At 42.8% G+C, this 22336-nt stretch overlaps 1 protein-coding gene across 1 annotated transcript in view; it reads left to right on the forward strand.

Moving 5' to 3' along the window:
• Window positions 1-6278, forward strand: part of LOC139159471 (sterol O-acyltransferase 2-like) — a 34873-nt gene extending 28595 nt beyond the window's left edge. The window contains exons 12-14 of the mRNA XM_070736790.1: window positions 2201-2254; window positions 5248-5255; window positions 5487-6278. Coding sequence (XP_070592891.1) covers window positions 2201-2254; window positions 5248-5255; window positions 5487-6278 — 854 coding nt within the window. The remainder of the gene's footprint in view (window positions 1-2200; window positions 2255-5247; window positions 5256-5486) is intronic.
• The last annotated feature ends 16058 nt before the right edge of the window (window positions 6279-22336 follow it).

Consider the following 22336-nt stretch of genomic DNA (forward strand, 5'->3'; position numbering starts at 1 on the left):
TTGCGGTGAGATGAGCAGCTATGTAAATGTAGAAATAAATAAATTAGGCAAATAAATAACATAATTGTTTCACTTAATGGCCAATTAACTTTGTTCCTTCTCCCAATTGTGGTCATTAAATGAAGACTGCTTGTAGAAACAAGTATGTTTCTATAGATCAAACAACAGCAGGGAGGTGACACGTAGCTGGGTCCAGGAGATTGTCAACGCCTCTTTGGGGAGGGGGTCCTTTCCGGAGCCTTACAAGGAGGCATTCATGCGCCCCCTCCTCAAGAAGCCTTCCCTGGACCAAGCCATTCTTAACAACTACTGGCCAGTCTCCAACCTTCCCTTTATGGAGAAGGTTGTCGAAAAGGTGGTGGTGTTCCAACTCCAGCGGTCCTTGGAAGAAGCCGATTATCTAGGCCCTCAACAGTCAGGATTCAGGCCTGGCTACAGCATGGAAACTGCTTTGGTCGCATTGATGGATGATCTCTGGCGGGCCCGGGACAGGGGTTTACCCTCTGTCCTGGTGCTTCTTGACCTCTCCGCGGCTTTCGATACCATCGACCATGGTATCCTTCTGCGCCGGCTGGAGGGAATGGGAGGCACTGTTCTTCAGTGATTCTCTCCCTACCTCTCCTGTCAGTCACAGTCATTAATTCTAAAATATTTACATAACTCTGTCTGCAATTTATCTTTATCTTGTTCACTAGAAGTTACAACTGCATTATATCTCCAAATTCTTTGATTACATTCCTGACCTATTTCCAATTCTGCTAGTAGTGAGGCATGATCTGACAACCAAATACTTTTTATATCTACTTTTTAAACTTGTATATTGCCCACCCTGTTCATTAATATATAGTCAATACAACTAAATGTATGATATCTTGCTGAATAGTAAGTGCCTCTATTTGGTATATCTGCATGGAGATCCACCATATTAAGTCTATTTAAATGTAACATCCAAGTATTTCTGATCCCATTTGTTAATTGAATATTGAAATCTCCTGCCAAAAACCCTGTGCCCTCCATAAAGTTATCCAACTTCCTCTTTGTATTTATTATAAATTGTTTTGGTTTTGCATTCAGGACATAAATTGCCACCAGAGTCAATTTCTTTTGATTAATTTTCCCTTTAACAAACAACCACCTCCCTTCTCTATCTTTCTGAACTCCAACCTCTTTAAATAGAACCCTCTAATAAATAAGAATCACCGTACCTCTACTATTTTGCATTCCTCGAGATTCATTTACCCATTTCCAATTTCTATCATTAAGTAATTTATCCCTTCCTCCCCGTCTTTTATGTGTTTCTGTCAAAATCATAATATCCACCTTGTTTTGCTTAGACATCCTCAATATCCTGTAATGTTTCAAATCTGATCCCAAACCATTCACATTTAAAACCATTATAGTACACTCACTCATAATATACAAGAATAACCCTTTTCTCCTCTTGTTTTGCTCTTGGTTTACTTATTTTCCCCTTCCTCACCCCAATCACCCCCTTAAGTGCCTCCCCTGTGCTCCCCTCACCAAGAAGGGAAAGGACAAGAAAAACCCTTGTCCAGCCATGAGGCACTTCTACTGATTACGTTCCCACTCACTCACCCCTTCTCACTTCCTCTCCCATCTACTTTCTTACTCTTTCTCTCCCCTTTCCTCTCCAGATTTATTTTAGGTAATACCTCCTTGTTCATTTTTGTCATCTGGATTATCAGTGTTATTTCCAATACCCCCATTTTTCCTTTATTCTTATTCATTTCCTTTTCTAACAAAATTTCTTCTCTAACCAACCATAACATTTCACCCATATTTTATGATATTCAGAATCTTCTTTATCTTTCTCATTGTCAGTCTATTCATTTCTGCACAGTACAGTATTTTCTTCAGAACTTCTCCTTCCATTAGTATCACATTTAATTTCCATTTTTGTGCATATGCTATCTGGGCAGCTGCCACTGCATGTACAACTAAGTAGATTTCTTCTTTGAGCCACTTACCTGCCTGATTGGCAGTTGCAATTTCCCATTGGTTTCCCCACCAATTTAATGATGGAAATTCTAATCCCAATTGTTTTTGTAACTCAAGGACTACCTCTACACAGACAATCTAGAGAGGATTGTCTCTTTGCTTCCCAAAATACAGGATGTTCCAGTTTCAAGTCTAGAATTTCTGTGATTTTCATGCTCTTCATTTCATTCTCCCTGCCTAGGATTGGTGGAATTCCACATCATTCTCTACATTCTTTCGGTCATGGAATGTGATTGTACATGATTGGCTGTACATCTATATTTATCAAGATGTTCTATGGGTAGGTAAGGCTGTAATGGACTATGAGAATAATCTTTGGTGGCAGGAGAACTGCAGTCTGGGCAATGGTCAAGTGGAGATGTCTCAGCTCAGAGCAGGGACGTAGTAGAATAACATCTCAGCAGTTATTCTCCAGTTCAGAAAATAAAGGATGGGAAAGGGGGAAGTGCTTTCCGACTTGCACGATTCTATTTCTGTATCCTTATAATAAATGTACTAATATTGGTTTGCTGCAGTGGTGGGATTCAAACATTTTTTACTACTGGTTCTGTGGACATGGCTTGGCTTGGTGGGCATGGCAGGGGAAGGATCAGTAGTGAAATCTACATATCTTCCCCACCAGTTTAGAAGCACCCACTTTGCTCACACAGGTGCCCCCATCGCTTGTGCTTTTTCACCCTTTGTGCATGCGCCGAAGGTTTTGCGCATGTGTGGAGGGTTAACAACATGAAAATGGTGAAGACCAGGTGGGTGGGCAGAGCCTCACACTGCCACCATTATTTGTTCCCTGAACCACCCATAGCTACCACTACTGGTATGCCTGGACCAGACCGAACCGTTAGAACTTCAGCCCTGGAAAGGATACTGTAAAAATCTATATTCCCACCCCACTCCAGGGGAAGGTTACTGCAAAATCCTCATTTCCTCCCAATCAGTTGAGACTTGGAAGGCATAAATGGGGGCAGAGCCAATCAGAGGTGGTATTTACTGGTTCTTCAAACTACTCAAGATTTCCCCAACCAGTTCTCCAGAACTGGTCAGTACCTGCTGAAAGTCACCTCTGTTTTACTGTCTGGACTACCCGAAAAGACTGATAAGCTTACCAAACCCACCCTATATTACCCCATAAAGTCAACCTACTGTGTGTAATTCCTCTATGCTTATGTCTTCATTGTTTATTGGAGAACACCAAGATGAGGTCTATAATTCAGCTGTGCTCCTTCTCTTCCAGCTGATTGGAAGGAGAGCCCGAGGTGGAGCTATGTTCATAGTCTTCATTTTGTCAGCGTTTGTCCATGAATACATAACGACCTTGACTTTTGGCTTCTTCTATCCTGTCATGTTTGTGCTATTTGCCATAACTGGAGGTAAGTACTGCCTCAAGAAATGGACTGAACCTTTCCTTAGAAGATTCAAACAAGACCTGTAAAAAATAATAATAATAATAATAATAATAATAATAATAATAATAATAATAATAATAATAATAATAATGTGGCATGGATTGCTTCTGGTGAACTTTCTTTCATTCTGTTCTACCCGTGTTTGATTTGGAAGTTCCAAACTATCCAATTGGCACATATTTATATCCTTTTCTGGTACATTACTTTTACCACTGGTAGGTGAAATTGCTCCAAATTTATTCAAAATATATCAAGCCAGTCGTCAGGGTCTTGTGTTGGGTCTTGTGATCCATCTAACCTTAAATCCTAACCCATCACAAGAGCGTCAACTTCAATTTCAAAAGCCCAATTAACTTAAGTGATTTACACCTGATCCACCACCTGATCTATCACAGGACCCCTCACAAGAACCTGTCCTTATGTGACCTCACCATCACAGAGACCTTATTAGCAGAATACTGACACTGACATCCCCTAAATTCCACTGAAAATGTTACCTAGCCTGGTAGTGGAACATTGGGAAAGCAACCCACAAGCTTGGAGAATGAATGTCCACCTCCACCTCATGTACTGCCAAGTTACTATTATTATGATTTCCAGTATGCTCAGTCATCTTAGCCTTCAGGCATCTTGGCTACAGTGTCCTGGTAATTGTCCCAAAGGTGCATTTTCCAGAGGCAACTGGACTTTCTGGATTTCCTTTGAAAAAGTTTCACTTCTCATCCAAGAAGCTTCTTCAGTTTTGACTGGATGGTGGAGAATGGAAGGTCAACATCCATGGGAATAGAAGGCCACCCTCGAATCAGAGCTGAAGAAACTTCTTGGAAGAAAAATGAGAAAGTCCAGTTGCCTCTTGAAAAAGCACTTTTTGGACAATCCTAAGAATTGCTTGCATAAATAAGTGGAACTTCCCAAATTGAGAAAGACTAGCTAGGGAAAGATTCAAGCATTATCTTGTCCTCCTCCCCCAATGAGTGTTTCTCAATCTTGGTGACTTTAAGATAAGTGGACTTCATTTTCCATAATCCCCAGGCAGCCATGTGCATTGTATTCCTGCCTGAGATGGTGAATTCTATGGTTAGGTTGAAAGCTGTTTTTTCATCCTTGAGACAGTTATTTTGGTGGTGTATCCACCACCACCACCCAAAGAAAAATCCTGCGGGTCGATGACTGAGTAAACAGGGGGGTTTTCCCTGAGAAAATTAGGATTCTTTATTCTAATTGGAGAGAAAAAATAATCTCAAACATGAACAATTTTACTGATTTAAAAGCAAGGCCAGAAACAAAATTAATAACTGGAAAACAAAATCTTGCTTTTTCAAAAGCCCAGTTAACATGGGAATTATTGTTATTTTAGATTTGATAATGAGAAATGTGTCTATTGTAGGTAACAGTTATTAGAAATCAATAACTGAGAGATCTCCTTGGCTCAGTATGGCTAGAATATACATAATTAACCCTTTTCTGTTTTTCTTCATAGGGATCTTTAACTTTGTTCTCAATGATAAGAGAAAAGGCCCTTTCTGGAACATCATCATATGGATATGCCTCTCTTTGGGCACGACAGTTATTTTCTCATTATATTCCCAGGAGTGTTTTGCGCAAATCCATTGTCCACTCAAGGAGGTGAGTAGACAGTTTACCTTGTGGAGTTAGAATAAGTCCTGGGTTCCTTCTTCATACCATTTTTCATTAATGAAAATACTTCCAAGAGAGTCTACTAACTGGCATGTATTTCATCTGCTACTAACACCGACTGCGAACAACTGGAAAGGTAGGAGGAGAATCATCATAAAACGGTGCCTCCCACTCTTATCCCCTGCAGCCGTTAAGGTAGCTGATTGGTCCTTCCCTCAGTAAGCTGATAATATATAACGGTTCTCTTGTTGTTATGTTCGTTGGGTTTTCATTCCTGTTCTCAATAAAGTGTTGATTCCGACTGAATGGTGTCCGACTCTTCACTGGCGACGAGGATCCTCCACGCGACTCCATCCTGTAAGAAAAGACAGCTAATGAATCTTCGCAATGTCTGCGCAATTCAATTTTCCGCCTTTCAACCCACAGGGGGAAACTTGGGACTCTTATGTAGCCCGTTTTGACTGTTTCCTCATCTCGAATGGGTATACGGAGATTTCTAGGGATCGCAAACGCTCCTATTTCTTAGGCTTCTGTGGCACTGAAATGTTTGAGACTGCCCGTGCCTTGTTTTCTCCAACCTCTATTCATGATGTTCCATGGCAAGAGTTTCTCTCAATGCTTCAGGACCACTATGCCCCAGTGCCCTCTTGTTGTGCCCGACGTTATAAGTTCTACCATTGGAGCCAGCTGGAGGGCGAGTCCATCAATGACTGCATAGCGGCTCTCCGCTGCGTGGCATTATATTGTGAGTTTGATAATCTGGAGGACTACTTGCTTGACAGGCTCGTGTTTGGTATTAAAGATGGCCGCCTTAAACGCCGCCTATTGGCTGTCCAGGATCTGACGTTCAAGGCCGCTTTAACGGAGGCTAGGGCTTTTGATCTTTCTACGCAATCCCTGGCGGCCATGGATGGCTCCGTGAATGCTACTTCGGCAGTTTCTGGTGCCAGTTCTTCGCAGCTTCCTCAGGAGATTGAAAAAGCTCTGGAGTCCGAAGAGGAGGTTTGCCGTCTAGCAAGAAGCCGGAACCGCGATCCGGCCACGGACCAACAGAAACCGCCGCCATCACCGTGCCAGGGATGTGGAGGCGACCATTTTCATTTGAGCTTCCCGTTCAAGGAGGCCTTTTGCCGGAGGTGCGGAGGCCGGGGCCACATTGCCTGCGTCGACAACCTCCTGCGGCGTTATTTGGCCAGCGATATTCGAGTTTCTTCATAAGCCGGGGAAGCCACAAAGACACAACTTTTCACCGTAACGAGTGCAACGTAATTCTTGCGAGGCCCTCTGTGATACCTACCTTTGTCCGAGAAACACCCTCAGTTTCGGATAAGATTTCGGTGGTGGTTCGCCTAGGCCGGGCATCGTGTGCCATGCAGGTGGACACTGGCTCGGCTCATTCCCTGGTTTCATGGTCTATGGCGAAGCACTGTTTTCCGCAGCTGTCACAAAGTGGTCTGTCTTTATGCAGCCTCAACCTGCGTGATTACCAAGAAAAAAGTATACCCGTTATTGGGGAAAGACGTTTTGCAGTTCGTTTTAAAGACTTTGTGGGACATCTGCCATTGATTGTGGTTAACGTGCCCTTTTCAAACTTACTGGGGTTGGACTGGTTCAACTCATTGGGCCTGGCAGTAACGGGGGTTAATACGGTATGGGAAGACTCAGCATTTACGAGCCTGGCTAGGGAATTTCCTGCTATGTTTGACGGCAAGTTGGGCTGTTACACAGGCTCTCCAATATCATTTAGTCTTGACCCTCAGGTTCCTGTGGTCTGCTTAAGAGCCCACTGAGCTCCCCTAGCCCTCCGACCAAAGGTTGATGCTGAGTTAGATTGGTTGATTGCTCAAGGAGTATTAGAACCAACCGATCAAGCCCCTTGGGAAACACCTATTGTAACAGCTGTGAAGGCGGATGGAGGAATTCGGTTATGTGGGGATTACAAATGTACGATCAACAAAGCGTTAGCCCACCATTCCTACCCCCTTCCAGTTGTGCAGCACCTCCTCCACTCATTGGGACAGGGTAGTATATTCGCCAAGCTGGATCTCTCTCAGGCCTACCAACAGCTTCCAGTAGACCCTAAAACGGCGGATGCCCAGGCTATTGTCACACATCGGGGGGGGGGGGGGGTATTTAGGTGCCGAAGATTGCAGTTTGGGGTATTCATAGCCCCGGGAATTTTTCAGGGATTCATGGAAAGGTTGCTGTATGGAATTGAAGGAACCGTGCCCTACTTCGATGATGTGTTGGTCTCTGCCACTTCAGAATCCAAATTATTGGTGAGGGTAAGAAGGGTCCTAACTAAGTTCCAGGAAAAGGGTTTTAAGTTGAAGTTGCATAAGTGTGTGTTTGGTGTTCCCAGGGTAGAATTCTTGGGGTTCACAGTCGATGCCAAAGGCATTCACCCAACCCCCGAGAAGACACGAGCCATTAGGGAGGCCCCTCTTCTATGGTCAAAAGGGGAGCTTCAAGCATTCTTGGGTTTGTTGAATTTCTATGTTGTATTTATCCCCCATAAGGCATCGGTGGCAGAGCCGTTGCATCGTCTGTTAGACAATAAGGCGAAGTGGAAGTGGGGGCAAAGAGAGGCAGGCACTTTTACGGCCATGAAGGACATACTCACCTCTAATACCGTCTTGACCCAATATTCCCCGACCTTGCCATTGGTGCTTACATGTGACGCTTCACCGTTCAGGGTGGGAGCGGTGCTTAGCCATTGGCTCCCAAATGGTTTGGAGGCACCGTTAGCATTTTTTTCTAGAACTCTTGCTAGGGCAGAGCGAAATTTCGGCCAAATTGACAAAGAAGCATTAGTGCTTATTGCGGGGGTACGGCAGTTTCATGATTATCTGAATGGGAGAAGTTTCAAATTGGTCACCGACCATCAACCCCTGTTGGGGCTCCTGGTGGGAAACTGCTAGAGCCCTGTAGTCCTCTCCCATCGCATGTCGAGATGGATTATCTTCCTGGCCAATTATTCCTACCACCTGGTGTACCACCCAGGCAGACACATAGCCCATGCGGACGTTCTAAGTAGGTGCCCTCTCCCAGATATTCTGGAGGACCCCGCGCTGGCTTCGTCCGTTCTGGCTCTTACTGAGGGCCCAATAGTCCTGGCCGCTTCTGAAGTAGCGAAAGCAATGGGCCAGGATCCAATCATGTCCATGGTATGCCAGTGGGTTCTCTGAGGTTGGCCCAAGACTGTGCAGGCTCCATAATTTTCCCCATTCGGCCTCTGCCAATCCAAATTCTTGGTAGACAAGGGCTGCCTGTTATGGGGTCCCAGGGTTGTTATTCTGCCCCCTGTCCGGCGTAGAGTTCTGGCCCTTCTCCACAACGGACATCCGGGAATAGTCCGAATGAAAGGCCTAGCCGCGACTCCGTATGGTGGCCCGGCATTGACAAAGATGTAAATGTCTTAGGTGCCAGGAAAACCACCTTTCACCTCTGCGCACCCAACCCCTGGTCTGGGAGCCCCCTGCTGGTCCCTGGGCACGTATTAATATCGATTTGGCGGGCCCCTTCTTAGGATAAACATTTCTAATTGTGGTGGATGCCCATTCCCGTGGGTTAGAGGTTGTGCATCTACGTTCTACTCAGTCGCAAGCAATCATAGACACGTTAGGGGGTGGGTTGTTCACCACCTATGGGTACCCGGACCTTGTGGTGTCGGACAATGGTCCGCAATTCACTTCGGTCCTTTTGGAAACGTACTTAGCAGGTGGGGGTATCCGACATGCCCTGACTTTGCCTTTGCACCCGGCCAGTAATGGGCAGGCAGAATGCATGGTCCGCTCAGTTAAAGATTCCCTTAAAAAATTGCCGTCAGGGTCTTGGCATAAGAATCTGGTGGAGATGCTCCTTGCTCAGCACTCCACTATGTGTATTGCCACTCAGAAAACCCCGGCCGAGTTATTGATGGGCCGTAAACCTAGGATTGTGTTAGACAGATTGCACCCATGGTACGAAACAGACTCCCCTTGGCCAGAGCATCCTCCAAGGAATATTTGTATGGGAGCCCCGGTGTTTGCGTGGGCGTATGATAGTGGCCAGGCCTGGGTTCCTGCAACCGTAGTTAGGGTTTTAAGCCCTCGTTCATTTGAAGTGGCTCTATCGGACGGACGGGTATGGCGCCGGCACTAGATCAGGTCCGGCTACGAAGAGCGGAGGCACTCGTGGAAGACAGCAGTTTGGCCCTGCCAATGGAAGTTATCAGAGAGTGGGAGACCCAGGAGAAGGAGTCTGCCCCTATGAATATGGATAAGGCCGACGATACTTACCTGCAGTCACGGGGGGCAGCCCAGGAGGAACATAGGTCTGAAAGCCCTGGACTGTTAGGAGCATTCCCTATGGGGGAAGCAGAGGAAGAGAATAACAGCCCACATCGCTCAGGTAGAATTTGCCGGAAGCCCGCCTACTTAAAGGATTATGTATGTTCAAGCGTAAGGGGAAGGAGTGTTACGTCCCCGCCCACACAAGGGGAATTGCCTGGAGACAAGCCGGATTGGTAGATAATGGCTCATTCTCATAGGCTGTGTCAATCGGGTTGTGACAGCCGGGAGCAGGAAATTCTAAGGTAGTTGATTGGTCCTTCCCTCAGTAAGCTGATTATATATAAGGGTTTACTTGTTGTTATGTTCATTGGGTTTTCATTCCTGTTCTCAATAAAGTGTTGATTCCGACTGAATGGTGTCCGACTCTTCAGCCACCATCTTCTCTACAACCTTATCCAAGAAGGGCAGGTTGAAGAATGACTTAAAGTTCTTCATCTCAGTTGGATCCAATAGTGGTTTCTTGCGGAGGGACGCACAACCGCGTCTTTCAGCGGCTGTGGAAAATAACCCTCACTCACTCAAGGAAGCATTAACAAATGCCTGGATCCAGCTGTGTGTCACCTCTCTGCTGACTGAAACCAGCCAGGAGGGGCACAGGTCCAGCAAACAGGTGGAGGAACTCACAGCTCCCATGGCCTTATCCACTTCATCAGGAGTTACCAGGTCAAACTCATCCCACAGAACAGGACTGTCCCTGTCACCTCAGTCTGTATTGCCCAATTGGAGTCCAGGTCAATCTGAACCTGACTTTATCTGTGAGAAACTGAACCAATTCCTCAGCTCTACCCTGTAAGGGCTCCACCACTCCCTCCCCATTCAGAAGGGAACCAGTCACCCTAAACAGGGCAGCTGTGCAAGAATCTGTAGATGCAATAATAAGATGCAATAAGAGCAGTAAAATGTGCAAATTTTGCCACCTCTATCACCACAAAGTACGTCTTGATAAAGGCTCCTACCTGTGTTCAGTCTGCTTCAGAGTTACTGGACCTCCATCATCGCTCCAGGCATCTCTTTTGAAGTTTTATCTCCCAGAGTTCCTCAGTTAACCAAGGAGATCTCCAGGATCCACTGCTTTGGAGAGGCCGCAAAGGCACAACCGATGCATCCATATTCCAGCCAGTCACCAGGGACTCACTCGAGTCGCAGACAAATGAGTCACGAGTAGATCTAAACAAATAATATTTTTAAAAGGAAGAAAAGTAATTTGAAAAAAGGAAGTTATCAGTATAAAAATAAAAGAAAGAAAAAGTTAAGAAAAAGGGTTGGAAGGTGTTGTGAGTGGTCCTCGACCAACCCTGGTAATGAGAGATTCTGAGAAGGATGAGCCAGGCCCATCTTGGTACCTTGGGCCAGTGGTGTTGCCAGCTGATACAGAGAGTGAGAGTGAGGGAGAAATAGACCTGGATGAACCTGAAGTAGCAACAGAGGTGACAGATATGCCAATGACAGTAGAGTCTGACTTACAGGAGGAGGAAGACCATGAGCCTATGTTAGTTTTCCACTTTATAAGATTAAGATAAAGACAAGAATACTTGTATGGAAAAAGAAAGTAATGTTTGTTAATTCTAGGGAATTGTTGACCATTTACTATAGGTATTTAAGGGTGTTCTTTCTAGCTGTTCTTTCTCTCTTGACATAGTCATTGTTTTCTTTTTTTCAGAAGACCTTCTGGGGGAAACTGATTCCACGATCCTGGCATTGCCACCCATAAGAAACTATTTCCAACCTGCCCTACCCTACTTTGCTTCAAAAATTGCATCTGACAAGTACAGCACATTACTCTGCTGCTGCAAGAACGAGGTCTCTCAACAAGGACTTTCAAAGCTGTATTTGGAAATTCATCATCATGCGGGTGCTAAAATTGAGTTTGTAGGTTTAAAGGCTCTCATCTAGTGCAGACAAAACATCTACAAATATCCATGGTGTGTCAAGTTCATGATGCTCAAATTCCAGGCAAAGGGGGCAAAGGAAAAATTATAAAGGATGCAACACAACAAAGAGAAGCCATAAAAGCTGATTTGGCAGAATTCAAAGTGGAGATGGCCCAATTGAAAGCTGACATGGGTGAGATGAAAGACCAGATAAAGCAGATCCAACAAACACTCCAAGAAAGTGATGAACGAGTTAAAAAAGTTGAAGAGCAATCTGATAAAAATGAGAAAAGAATGGACTACCTTGAAGGGAGAGCTGATGAAAGATACAGAAGATATGATGAATCAATTATTCAGCTGGAGATGCAACGAGCTTCGTACGGACTTCGATTTCAGAATATAAAAGAGGAAAAAGATGAAGATTTAAAAATGACTATGGCGGAAATTATTGGAGGTATACTCCAAGAGGATCCTACAGCTTTACTGAAAGAAATCGATGAAGTATACAGAATCTCGAATAGCTATATCCGTCGACACAACCTCCCAAGAGAGATACACATTAAGTTTACAAGAAAAGCGTTGCGAGATGAGATACTCCATTATTCAAGAAATTCCCAGCCCCAACAACATGGAGTTGACATAAAGATACTAAAACAAGTTCCAAGAAGTGTCAGAGAAAACAGAAGAGACTATCACTTTTTAACTAAAATTTTGATCAAAGAAAATATCACTTACCGTTGGCTTATTCCACAAGGACTTTCTCTGACATGGCGTTCTACAAGGTACAAACTGGAAAACGTAGAACAAGCTATGTACTTTCTTGAAAAGAGTGGCATCAGCCACTTTGATCACACAAGGAAGCAACAAGTGGTCCAACTACAACCAGCTCAACAGCAACCAGGGGAAAAATTACCAACTCAGCAAGAAGAAGATCTGGGGCTACTGCTCAAGTAATAGAGCAGGACCAAGGTGCTAGAAGAGTTCAACCTCAGCGAGAAACCAAAAAATCCACTAAATGACAACAAATAAAGACTTAAAATCTTTTCCGTAAATGTTAATGGACTTAATGAACCAAGAAAAAGAAGCAAATCTTTTCTAAAATTAGAAATCAAAATGTTCAGATTGCAATATTACAAGAAGTTCATATTAAAAAAATAACCAAAAATTACTGTTGAATCCCAAAATTGGAAAAATGTACGCTGCATTAGCAGACCAAAAAAAAAGAGGTGTAGTGATGTATGTTAAGAATTCTATAAATTCCAAACAAATATATAAGGATAAAGAGGGTAGGATACTGATTGTACAAGTTGATATTGAACCTAGACCTCTAGTGGTTGTTTCTATTTATGCCCCAATGAAGACCAAACGACATTTTATAAAAAGTTACATCAAATAATAATAGATTTAGCTATTGACAATGTATTGATAATAGGTGACTTCAATGCTATTGCGAATAGACAATTAGACCATTCAGGAGGGGGAGGTAATAAAAAAAGGGAAAAAGGTAAAAAACAAGAAGGAATTTGCTACCTACCCTGTTTCCCCGATAGTAAGACACCCCCAATTGTAAGACGTATCGGGGGTTTCAGGGGGGTCGGCTAATATAAGCCGTACCCCGAAAGTAAGACATATGTCTTAGTTTCAGGGAAACATGGGGGTATTGCCGCCTCCCTCTCATCTAGCTGCGCGCCGCCTCCTGCCCATGTCCGCACCGTCCCCCTCTCCATACGTCGCCGCGTCTGCCACCTCCCTCTGATCTTAATGAGCGCCGCCTCCTGCCCACTTCCGCGCCGCCCCCCTCCATACGTCACTGCATCTGCCACCTCCGTCTGATCCAAATGAGCGCCGCCTCCTGCCCACTTCCGCGCCGCCCCCCTCCATACGTCACCGCGTCTGCCGCCTCCGTCTGATCCAAATGAGCGCCGCCTCCTGCCCACTTCCGCGCCGCCCCCCCTCCATACGTCACCGCATCTAAATGTTAATTTTATGGTTAAAAGAAAAAAATTGACAATTTTTTTCCAATATAAACATACCCCGAAAGTAAGACATAGTGGGGCTTTTGGGATAAAAAGAAAGTAAGACACTGTCTTACTTTCGGGGAAACACAGTAGTACTTTCCAAAAAATGAAAGTGGAATTATTACTAAGTGATATTTGGAGGGAAAGACACCCCCACAAAAGACAATTTACCTTCTACTCCAACCCTCATAAAATTTGGACGAGAATTGACATGTTATGGGCACCAAAAACGGTTGCAGAACAAATAAGAGAGGTCGAGATAGATGTTAATACATGGGCTGATCACAACCCAATAGTGGTCTCTATGACGATGAATAATAAACAGAACAACTGGCGGATGAATAGATATATATTAAATGATAAGAAATACAAGGATTGGATTGAAAAGGAACTAAAAATATTTTTTGAAATTAATAAAACCTCAGACACTACTCCACAGAATTTATGGGACACAGTTAAAGCGTATATAAGAGGCTTAACAATATCTTATACAGCAAAACATAATAAGGAAAAGAAATTAGAGTACCTACAATTAATAAATGAATTAAAACAATTAGAATCCTTATCGCAGCAACACATTAAGAACAGAGATCTAAAGACAGAAATAAATGTAATTAAACATAAAATTAGAGTCATAGAACAAAACCAATTAACTGAAAAGATCAAAAGAGCAAAGCAACAATATTTTGAATACGCAAATAAACCCGCAGATGGCTAGCATATAAACTTAGAAAACAGAGCCAATCAAAATTAATCCAAAAATTAGAAGACAAAGACGGTATAATAAAATATGATACAGAAGGTAAGGCAGACATTGTGTATAATTTTTATAAAGAGCTATATGCCAAAGATCATGTTACCGAAGATGAAGTTTTTAACTATTTAAAAGCTTCAAAATTACCACAAATAACAGAAGACCAACAGGCCACCATGGATGGACTAATAACAATGGAAGAACTCCTAGCAACAATTAAAAAACAGAAAAGTAATAAGGCCACAGGCCCAGATGCCATACCTGCAGAATGGTACAAAATAGAGAATGAAACAATAAGAAACCACATGTTAGAAACCTTTAATTTATGTAGACTTGAGGGCAAAATCCCCAAATCTTGGTCAGAATCACTGACAACTTTAATACATAAACAGGCACAGATCCAGAAAAAATTAAAAACTATAGGCCTATATCATTATTAAATGTAGACTATAAGATATTTATTGCCATTTATGCAGAGAGACTCAAAAGAGTTATAAATGGAATAATACACCAAGACCAAAATGGGTTTCTACCAGGGAGACAAATTAAAAATAATCTTAGAACCGTAATAAATACACTAGAGTACTATGAACAACACTCAGACAAGATGGCATCTTTAATGTTTCTAGATGCTCAAAAGGCCTTCGATAACGTTAATTGGATATTCATAAAAATGCAATTAAATAAAATGAGATTTGGCCCAAAATTTGTTAACCTAATAGATACTATATACTCAAAACAAACAACGAACATAATACTGAATAACAATCAATTACCAACACTTGATATAAATAAGGGAGTTCGTCAAGGTTGCCCTATATCACCATTGTTATTTATCATGACTCTTGAAACCTTATTAATTAAAATAAGAGCGGACCCTAAAATAAAAGGTTTACTGTAGGAGACGAAACCTATAAAGTCCAGGCCTTTGCAGATGATCTAATGTTTATAATTGAAGAACCGACAACAACAGTTCCTACTTTACTGCAAACTATTGAACAATACGGAAACGTAGCAGGTTTAAAGATAAATAAAAGCAAAACACATTTTTTGACCAAAAATATGAATAAAACACAAGAAACTAAATTAGAAAGTATCTCTGGAATAAAGACTGTAAAAAAAGTAAAATACTTAGGAATAAACTTAACAGCGAAAACAATAACATTAAAAAATGATAACTATATAAAATTATTAGCAGAAATTAAAAAAGATTTAGCAATGTGGAATAATCTGAAAATATCTTTTTTAGGAAGAATTGCAACAATTAAGATGAATATTTTACCCAAGGTTTTATTTCTTTTCCAGGTAATACCAATAAACCCAGGGGGAATTTTTTAAAAACTTTAACAAACCTAGTTAAAAAATTCATATGGCAAGGGAAAAAAGCAAGGATAAAAATGAATTGCTTAGAAGATATTAAAGAAAGAGGAGGATTTGGCCTTCCAAATTGGAAAGTTATCAGGCTGCTGCATTAACATGGCTTAGAGAGTGGATAATCCTAGATAACAAAGAATACTTAACCTAGAAGGACACGATTTAATGCTTGGATGGCACGCATTTTTATGGTATGATAAGGACAAAAACCATTCATACTTTAAAAGGCACACATTAAGGAAATATTTACTAGAAGTCTGGAAAGACATAAAGAAAAATCACTTTTTAAATATCCCAGAATGGCTAGCTCCTTTAGAAGCAATAACGCATCCAAAGTCTATAAAGGACAAGAAAATAACTCATAGATATAAAGAATTACTAAATGATCAGATGAAGCTTAATCTAGAATTGAACTACAAGAAGAAGGGATAATAATAGACTGGTGGCACTACGCCCAGATCCGATCTAGATATCAGAAGGATAAAACTCTTTATATTTTTAATAAAAGTAAGAATCCTTTAACTACTTTAATTACCACCAATTCAATAAAAATGATAGGGAAAATATATAAACTACTCATCGCTCATAAAAATATAGAGTTGACTTTAAAAGATACTATGATAAGATGGTGTAGAAATATTGGCAAGGAAATAGACATAGATACATGGGAGAAAGTGTGGATTAATAACTGGAAAATGACTAAATCAGTTTCATTAAAAGAAAATCAAATTAAAATGTTCTATAGATGGCACCTCCCACCAAATAGGATAGCAAAAATGTTTCCCAAAACATCTCCGGTATGCTGGAAATGTAAGAAGGATATAGGAACCTATTACCATCAATGGTGGACATGTGGTAAAGCTAAAATATATTGGAAGATGATTGAGAAAATATTAAAAGAAATAATAAAGCAAGATATAGATAATACCCCGGAATTTTACTTACTAGGTGTTACAAATCAGACCTACAAGAAAGAAATTCTTTATTTAATTATACACATATTAACCGCGGCTAGAATAATATATGCGCAAAATTGGAAAGGGGAGGAAATCCCCAAGGAAGAAGAGGTTATAGCCAAAATATTAGATTGCGCTGAAATGGACATGATGACAAGAAGATTAAACGATCAAGAAGATACTAAATTTTATGAAACATGGAACAATGTTTATAAATGGATAGATAAGAAAAAATAAGACATATAGATTGATTTTTAGTTAATTTTCTGTATTTGTTTTTACCTAGGTGATAACAATATTAATACTAGTTCAAAAGTACTTTTTGACGATTATGGCATAGTAGTGTACGCATAAGTATAAGTAACATATTAAGATTTTTGATGTATAATAGTTGAAATTAGCTTAAATGTTTGGTTTGATGGTTTGACATTATTTTATCATAGTAACTAGGATTACATTAAAGGTATTTTTTGACGATTATGTTATACTAATCCTATCTAACATTTACATCGTATTCAAGATTTGTAAAACTTCAACTCAAATTTACTAACTTTTTTTCACAATAATTAACATATATTTAATTATGTATTCTTTTTCTATATTTGAATGTATACTTTCAAAAGAAGCGGGGGAAATACACCCCCACTTTATGTTTATTGTTTGTATGTACTTGTTTGTTTTATGAAAATTAATAAAAAATTGAAAAAAAATATTTAAAAAAAAACTATCTTTCTTTCCTAACCTACTTAAAAGAAAATGTGAGAGCATCATCCTAAAATGTAGGTTATCCCACATCCCAGCTATAATCCAAACGATGTTACTTTCAGTGACAGGCAGCTTTCCAGATACAGGTGAAATCCAGTCCATTGATGAGGAGTGATGGGAGTTAGAGTTCAACTATATCAGAAATACTTCTTATATTTTATACCTTTAGACTTTCATTCAACATTTTACCTCCAGCAGTGAAGGAAGGGAATCTGATTTACCACCAGCAGTATCCATTGTTGTTTCCAGTATTTTTTATTTTTTAACTCTACATCCATACATATATCAATGCATATACATTTAATAAAATATCAATAGCATACACAGTTACATAAATCTATCTAATCTCTTATATTTCCTTATTTGTGCCTTTATCATATTAATACGTTTGTCAATCTCTATTCTTTTCTTTCTCATTCCCCTCTCACTCTCTCCAACTCTTCCATCTACTTTCCTTTCCTTCTCTCCTTCCTTCCTCTCTCCACTCCACCGCTTCCTTTCTCCAACTACTTCCTCTTTCTCCCGTGAGATTCGATCTGCCAAACTGTTGACAGCTGGTGATCAGCAGAAGTAGCAGACCCCAACTGGGTGGGCTTTCCTCCCCGGAGTAGGATGGGTGCAATGCCAATGAATGCCAGGGGGTCCCCTGCAGCCTAGGCTTGCCTCCATGAATGATGCAGCCCAGCAAAACCCCTAGGATGTTGGGTCTGACCACACAGAGTCGGCTGTCGGGGCCAGGAACCCTCCCCCTGAATGGTTCCACACAAGGGACAGGCCAGCCACCACAGCCAGCGGGGGGGGGGGGGGGTTGGATAGAGCCCCTGGCATATCATCACTCTGCCAACCATGTATGTGCAAGCTGCGGCCCCATGTCCCAAACCAACAAGGGGTGTGAAATGCTATTGTTGTGGCCAATCCAGCCATCGAGCTTCCAAGGGCCTGGTACTGGGACCCATTGTGCTACCAAGGGCTGGCCAGGCCTGGTCCTTTAAAGGGAGAGAAGCCAACTGAGCTGGAACATTGGGCCCTGCAAGCAGAGGAGCTCCATGCCCCCTCTGGCAACGCCAATACATTGTCAGCAGAGGAATTACCCCCAAGAGAGGACAAGGGGGAGAGGGTGAAGACAACCCAATGGTGAGTGAATCAGTTCATCCCTTTCTCCTCAAAGTGAAGATTATGGTGCTAGAAATGGGGACAGAAGGAGATGTAGATGCCATGATAGACACGGCTTGCTCGAAGTGCTGGAGACGCTGAGAAAAGGATGGAAGAATACCAAAAAAAGCACTAACTGAAGTGGCGGAAGCCTATAAGAAGCAAGCAGACAAGCACTGATCACTCTATCCCCTTTTCCAAGTGGGAGATAAAGTTTTCTTGTCCACTAAATACATCCAATTGAGAATGCCCAACAAAAAGCTATGGCCAAAATTCTTGGGTCCATTCCCAATAGTAAAAGTTATAAAATCCAGTCACTGTGCAGCTTGCATTACCTAGAATATTGGGGAAAATTCACCCAATATTTCATTGCAGCTTACTAAAGTAAGTCTTCAGAGAGGGGTGGCATATAAATCTAATTTAAATAAAGGAAGGAAGGAAGGAAGGAAGGAAGGAAGGAAGAAAGAAAGAAAGAAAGAAAGAAAGCCAGTGATTGGGTCAAATATAAGACCACAAACCCAAACACCACCTCCCCCTGTAGTAATACAAGGGGAGCCACATTATGAAGTGAAAACAATCTTAGACCCCAGACTGCTCAGGGATCAATTGCAATATCTATTCCGTTGGAAGGGTTCCCTTTGTCTGAAGCCACTTAGGTAAAAAGTTGGAATGTAAAAGCTGACAGATTAGTAAAACAATTCCATGATAAATAGCCTGATAAGCCAAAGAGTTCTCCTGGGGGGGGGGGGGGGGGGGTTAAGAATGCTGGTTAACCCCGTTCATTGTATTTACTCTTTCCCTTGTAGGACACTTTTTTTCCTGAGGGGAGGCCACCTGTCAGGCTGAAGCCATCACTTGATTTAGAGTCTTTAGGCTTCCACATATATTACAATGGAAAATGTATTGAGCCACTCCGAGTCTTTGGAGAGGGGTAGCATACAAGTCTAATAAATAATAATAATAATAATAATAATTATTATTATTATTATTATTATTATTATTATTATTATTATTGCTGTGGGAATTTGGGAGAGGCTGCTGCATGAGGGCTGAAGAGTTGTAGTAATAACAAATTCCTTCTAGATTCTCAAGATCATCCTTTGTTAAGCATCTGCTCTGATGTTGATGAGAGAGCCAGACACATTAGCAGAACCAGACTGGGCCATGTGATGAACTTGTGCGTGTGGGAACAAAGGAATGAACTTTAAACTGGGTGGAGAAACCCACAGAACTTCAGATTCGGGTTTCTCACAGATATGCCAACATGGCTCTGCTAATTAATGGGAACTTTGAGGAATACTTTGCCTCAGACGCTGATTTAGTTTCGGATCCTATTTGGAACCCTGACACAGGAGCTTTGTGGAAACAGCAAGAGTTTCTAACATCAGCTGGACAGCAAATTGCATATGCAAAACTAGTATTTATTTATTTATTTATTTATTATTTATTATTTGGATTTGTATGCCGCCCCTCTCCGAAGACTCGGGGCGGCTCACAACAAGTGAAAAACAATCCAATACATAATCCAATTAATTAAAATATTAAAAGTTAAAATAAAAAAAAAGTAGCTCAATTATTTAAAGCCATTCAACTACCAAAGCCTTGGCAATCATCCACTGTAAAGCTCATAAAAAAGATGGCTCTATAGTAACCAAAGGGAATTAGTATACAAATGTAATGGCCAAATGAGTAGCAACAAAATACATGCCACAAAACCTCCTAGCATGAGTAATGCCAGGTCGGTGGTAAATAAAGCTCTCCTCATCCGGGATTTGATCCTGGATGAGGAGGCTGACCTGGCATGTGTAACTGAAACCTGGCTGGGCCCAGAGGGAGGAGTTCCTCTCTCTGAAATCTGCCCAGCTGGGTTTCAGATATGGCGTCAACCTCAACCCCAGGGATATGGCATCAACCTCAACCCCAGGAAAGGGGGGGAGGAGTGGATATTATAGCCAAGGAGAGCCTGTGCCTACGTAGACTCGTTGCTCCAGAGATTGTGGGTTGCGAGTCCCTCCTGGTAAAGTTGGACTTAGGGGCTCAGGTGGGCTTGTTTCTCACGTACCTGCCTCCCAGCTGCGTGGCATAAGCCCTGCCTGTGCTACTTGAGGAGGTAACCGGGCTGGCGGTGGGGTTCCCCAGACTTATTGTCTTGGGGTACCTCAACCTGCCATCGCTCGGCAAATCCTCTGGACTGGCAGAGGAGTTCATGGCCACCATGGCAGCCATGGGCCTGACCCAAGTAGTACAGGGTCCGACTCATGAGGGGGGGCACGCACCCGACATGGTATTCCTCTCTGAGCAACTGAGTAATGGTCTGAGATTAAGGGGCTTAGAAGTGTTGCCTTTATTTATTTATTTATTTATTCATTCATTCATTCATTCATTCATTCATTTATTTATTTATTTATTTATTAGATTTGTATGCCGCCCCTTTCCGTAGACTTTGTCATGGTCAGACCATTTTCTGCTGCAGCTTGACTTCCTGGCTCCAATCATGCCCCACAGGGAGGCAGAACCAATTAAGTTGTTCCGCCCCAGGTGCCTGATGGATCCAGAAGGTTTTCAGAAGGCACTCGGTTTTTTTCCAGATACACTCGTCCACAGTTCGGCAGAGTCTCTGGCTGAGGCCTGGAACAAGGCGGCAGTGGAGACCCTTGACCGAATTGCGCCACTGCGACCTCTCCGCGGCACTAGACCCCGTAGAGCTCCATGGTTCAACGAGGAGCTCCGGGAGTTGAAACGCCAGAAGAGACGTCTGGAGAAACGATGGAGGAAGAGTAAGTCCGAATCCGATCGAACACTTGTAAGAGCTCATATTAAGACTTACAATGTGGCGCTCAAGGCGGCAAGATGCACATATCATGCCGCCTTGATTGCATCAACGGAATCCCGCCCGGCCACTCTATTTAGGGTAACCCGCTCCCTGCTTAACCAGAGGGGAGTTGGGGAGCCCTTACAGAGTAGTGCCGAGGATTTTAACACGTTTTTCGCTGATAAAATCGCTCGGATCCGAGCAGACCTCGACTCCAATTGTAAAACAGAGTCGACTGACAACGAGTCAGTCGAGGTGACTGGGGCTAAACGTCTTTGTCCATCTGTCTGGGGGGAGTTTGACTTGGTGACACCTGATGAAGTGGACAAGGCCATTGGAGCTCTAAGCTCTGCTACCTGTCTACTGGATCCGTGTCCGTCTTGGTTGGTTTCAGCCAGTCGGGAGGTGACACGGAGCTGGGTCCAGGAGATTGTCAACGCCTCCTTTGGAAGGGGGTCCTTTCCAGCTCCTTATAAGGAAGCACTTGTGTGCCCCCTCCTCAAGAAGCCTTCCCTGGACCCAGCCGTGCTCAATAACTACCGTCCGCCCGGGACAGGGGCTTGTCCTCTGTCCTGGTGCTTCTTGACCTCTCAGTGGCTTTTGATACCATCGACCATGGTATCCTTCTGCGCCGGCTGGAGGGGTTGGGAGTGGGAGGCACTGTACTTCAGTCAGTGGTTCTCCTCCTACCTCTCCGGTTGGTCACAGTCGGTGTTAGTGGGGGGTCGGAGGTCGACCTCTAGGTCTCTCCCTTGTGGGGTACCTCAGGGGTGGGTCCTCTCCCCCCTGCTATTTAATATCTACATGAAACCGCTGGGTGAGATCATCCAAGGGGATGGGGTGAGGTATCATCAATATGCCGATGATACCCAGTTATACATCTCCACCCCATGTCCAGTCAACGAAGCAGTGGAAGTGATGTGCCAGTGCCTGGAGGCTGTTGGGGCCTGGATGGGTGTCAACAAACTCAAACTGAACCCAGACAAGACAGAGTGGCTGTGCGTCTTGCCTCCCAAGGAGAATTCCATCTGCCCATCCATTACCCTGGGGGGAGAATCATTGACCCCTTCAGAGAGGGTTCACAACTTGGGCGTCCTCCTCGATCCACAGCTCACATTAGAGAAACATCTTTCAGCTGTGGCGAGGGGGGCGTTCGCCCAGGTTCGCCTGGTACACCAGTTGCGACCCTATTTGGACCGGGAGTCACTGCTCACAGTCACTCATGCCCTCATCACCTCGA

This window comes from Erythrolamprus reginae, chromosome 2, assembly GCF_031021105.1.
Source record: "Erythrolamprus reginae isolate rEryReg1 chromosome 2, rEryReg1.hap1, whole genome shotgun sequence".
In the NCBI taxonomy this organism is placed as follows: Eukaryota; Metazoa; Chordata; class Lepidosauria; order Squamata; family Dipsadidae; genus Erythrolamprus; species Erythrolamprus reginae.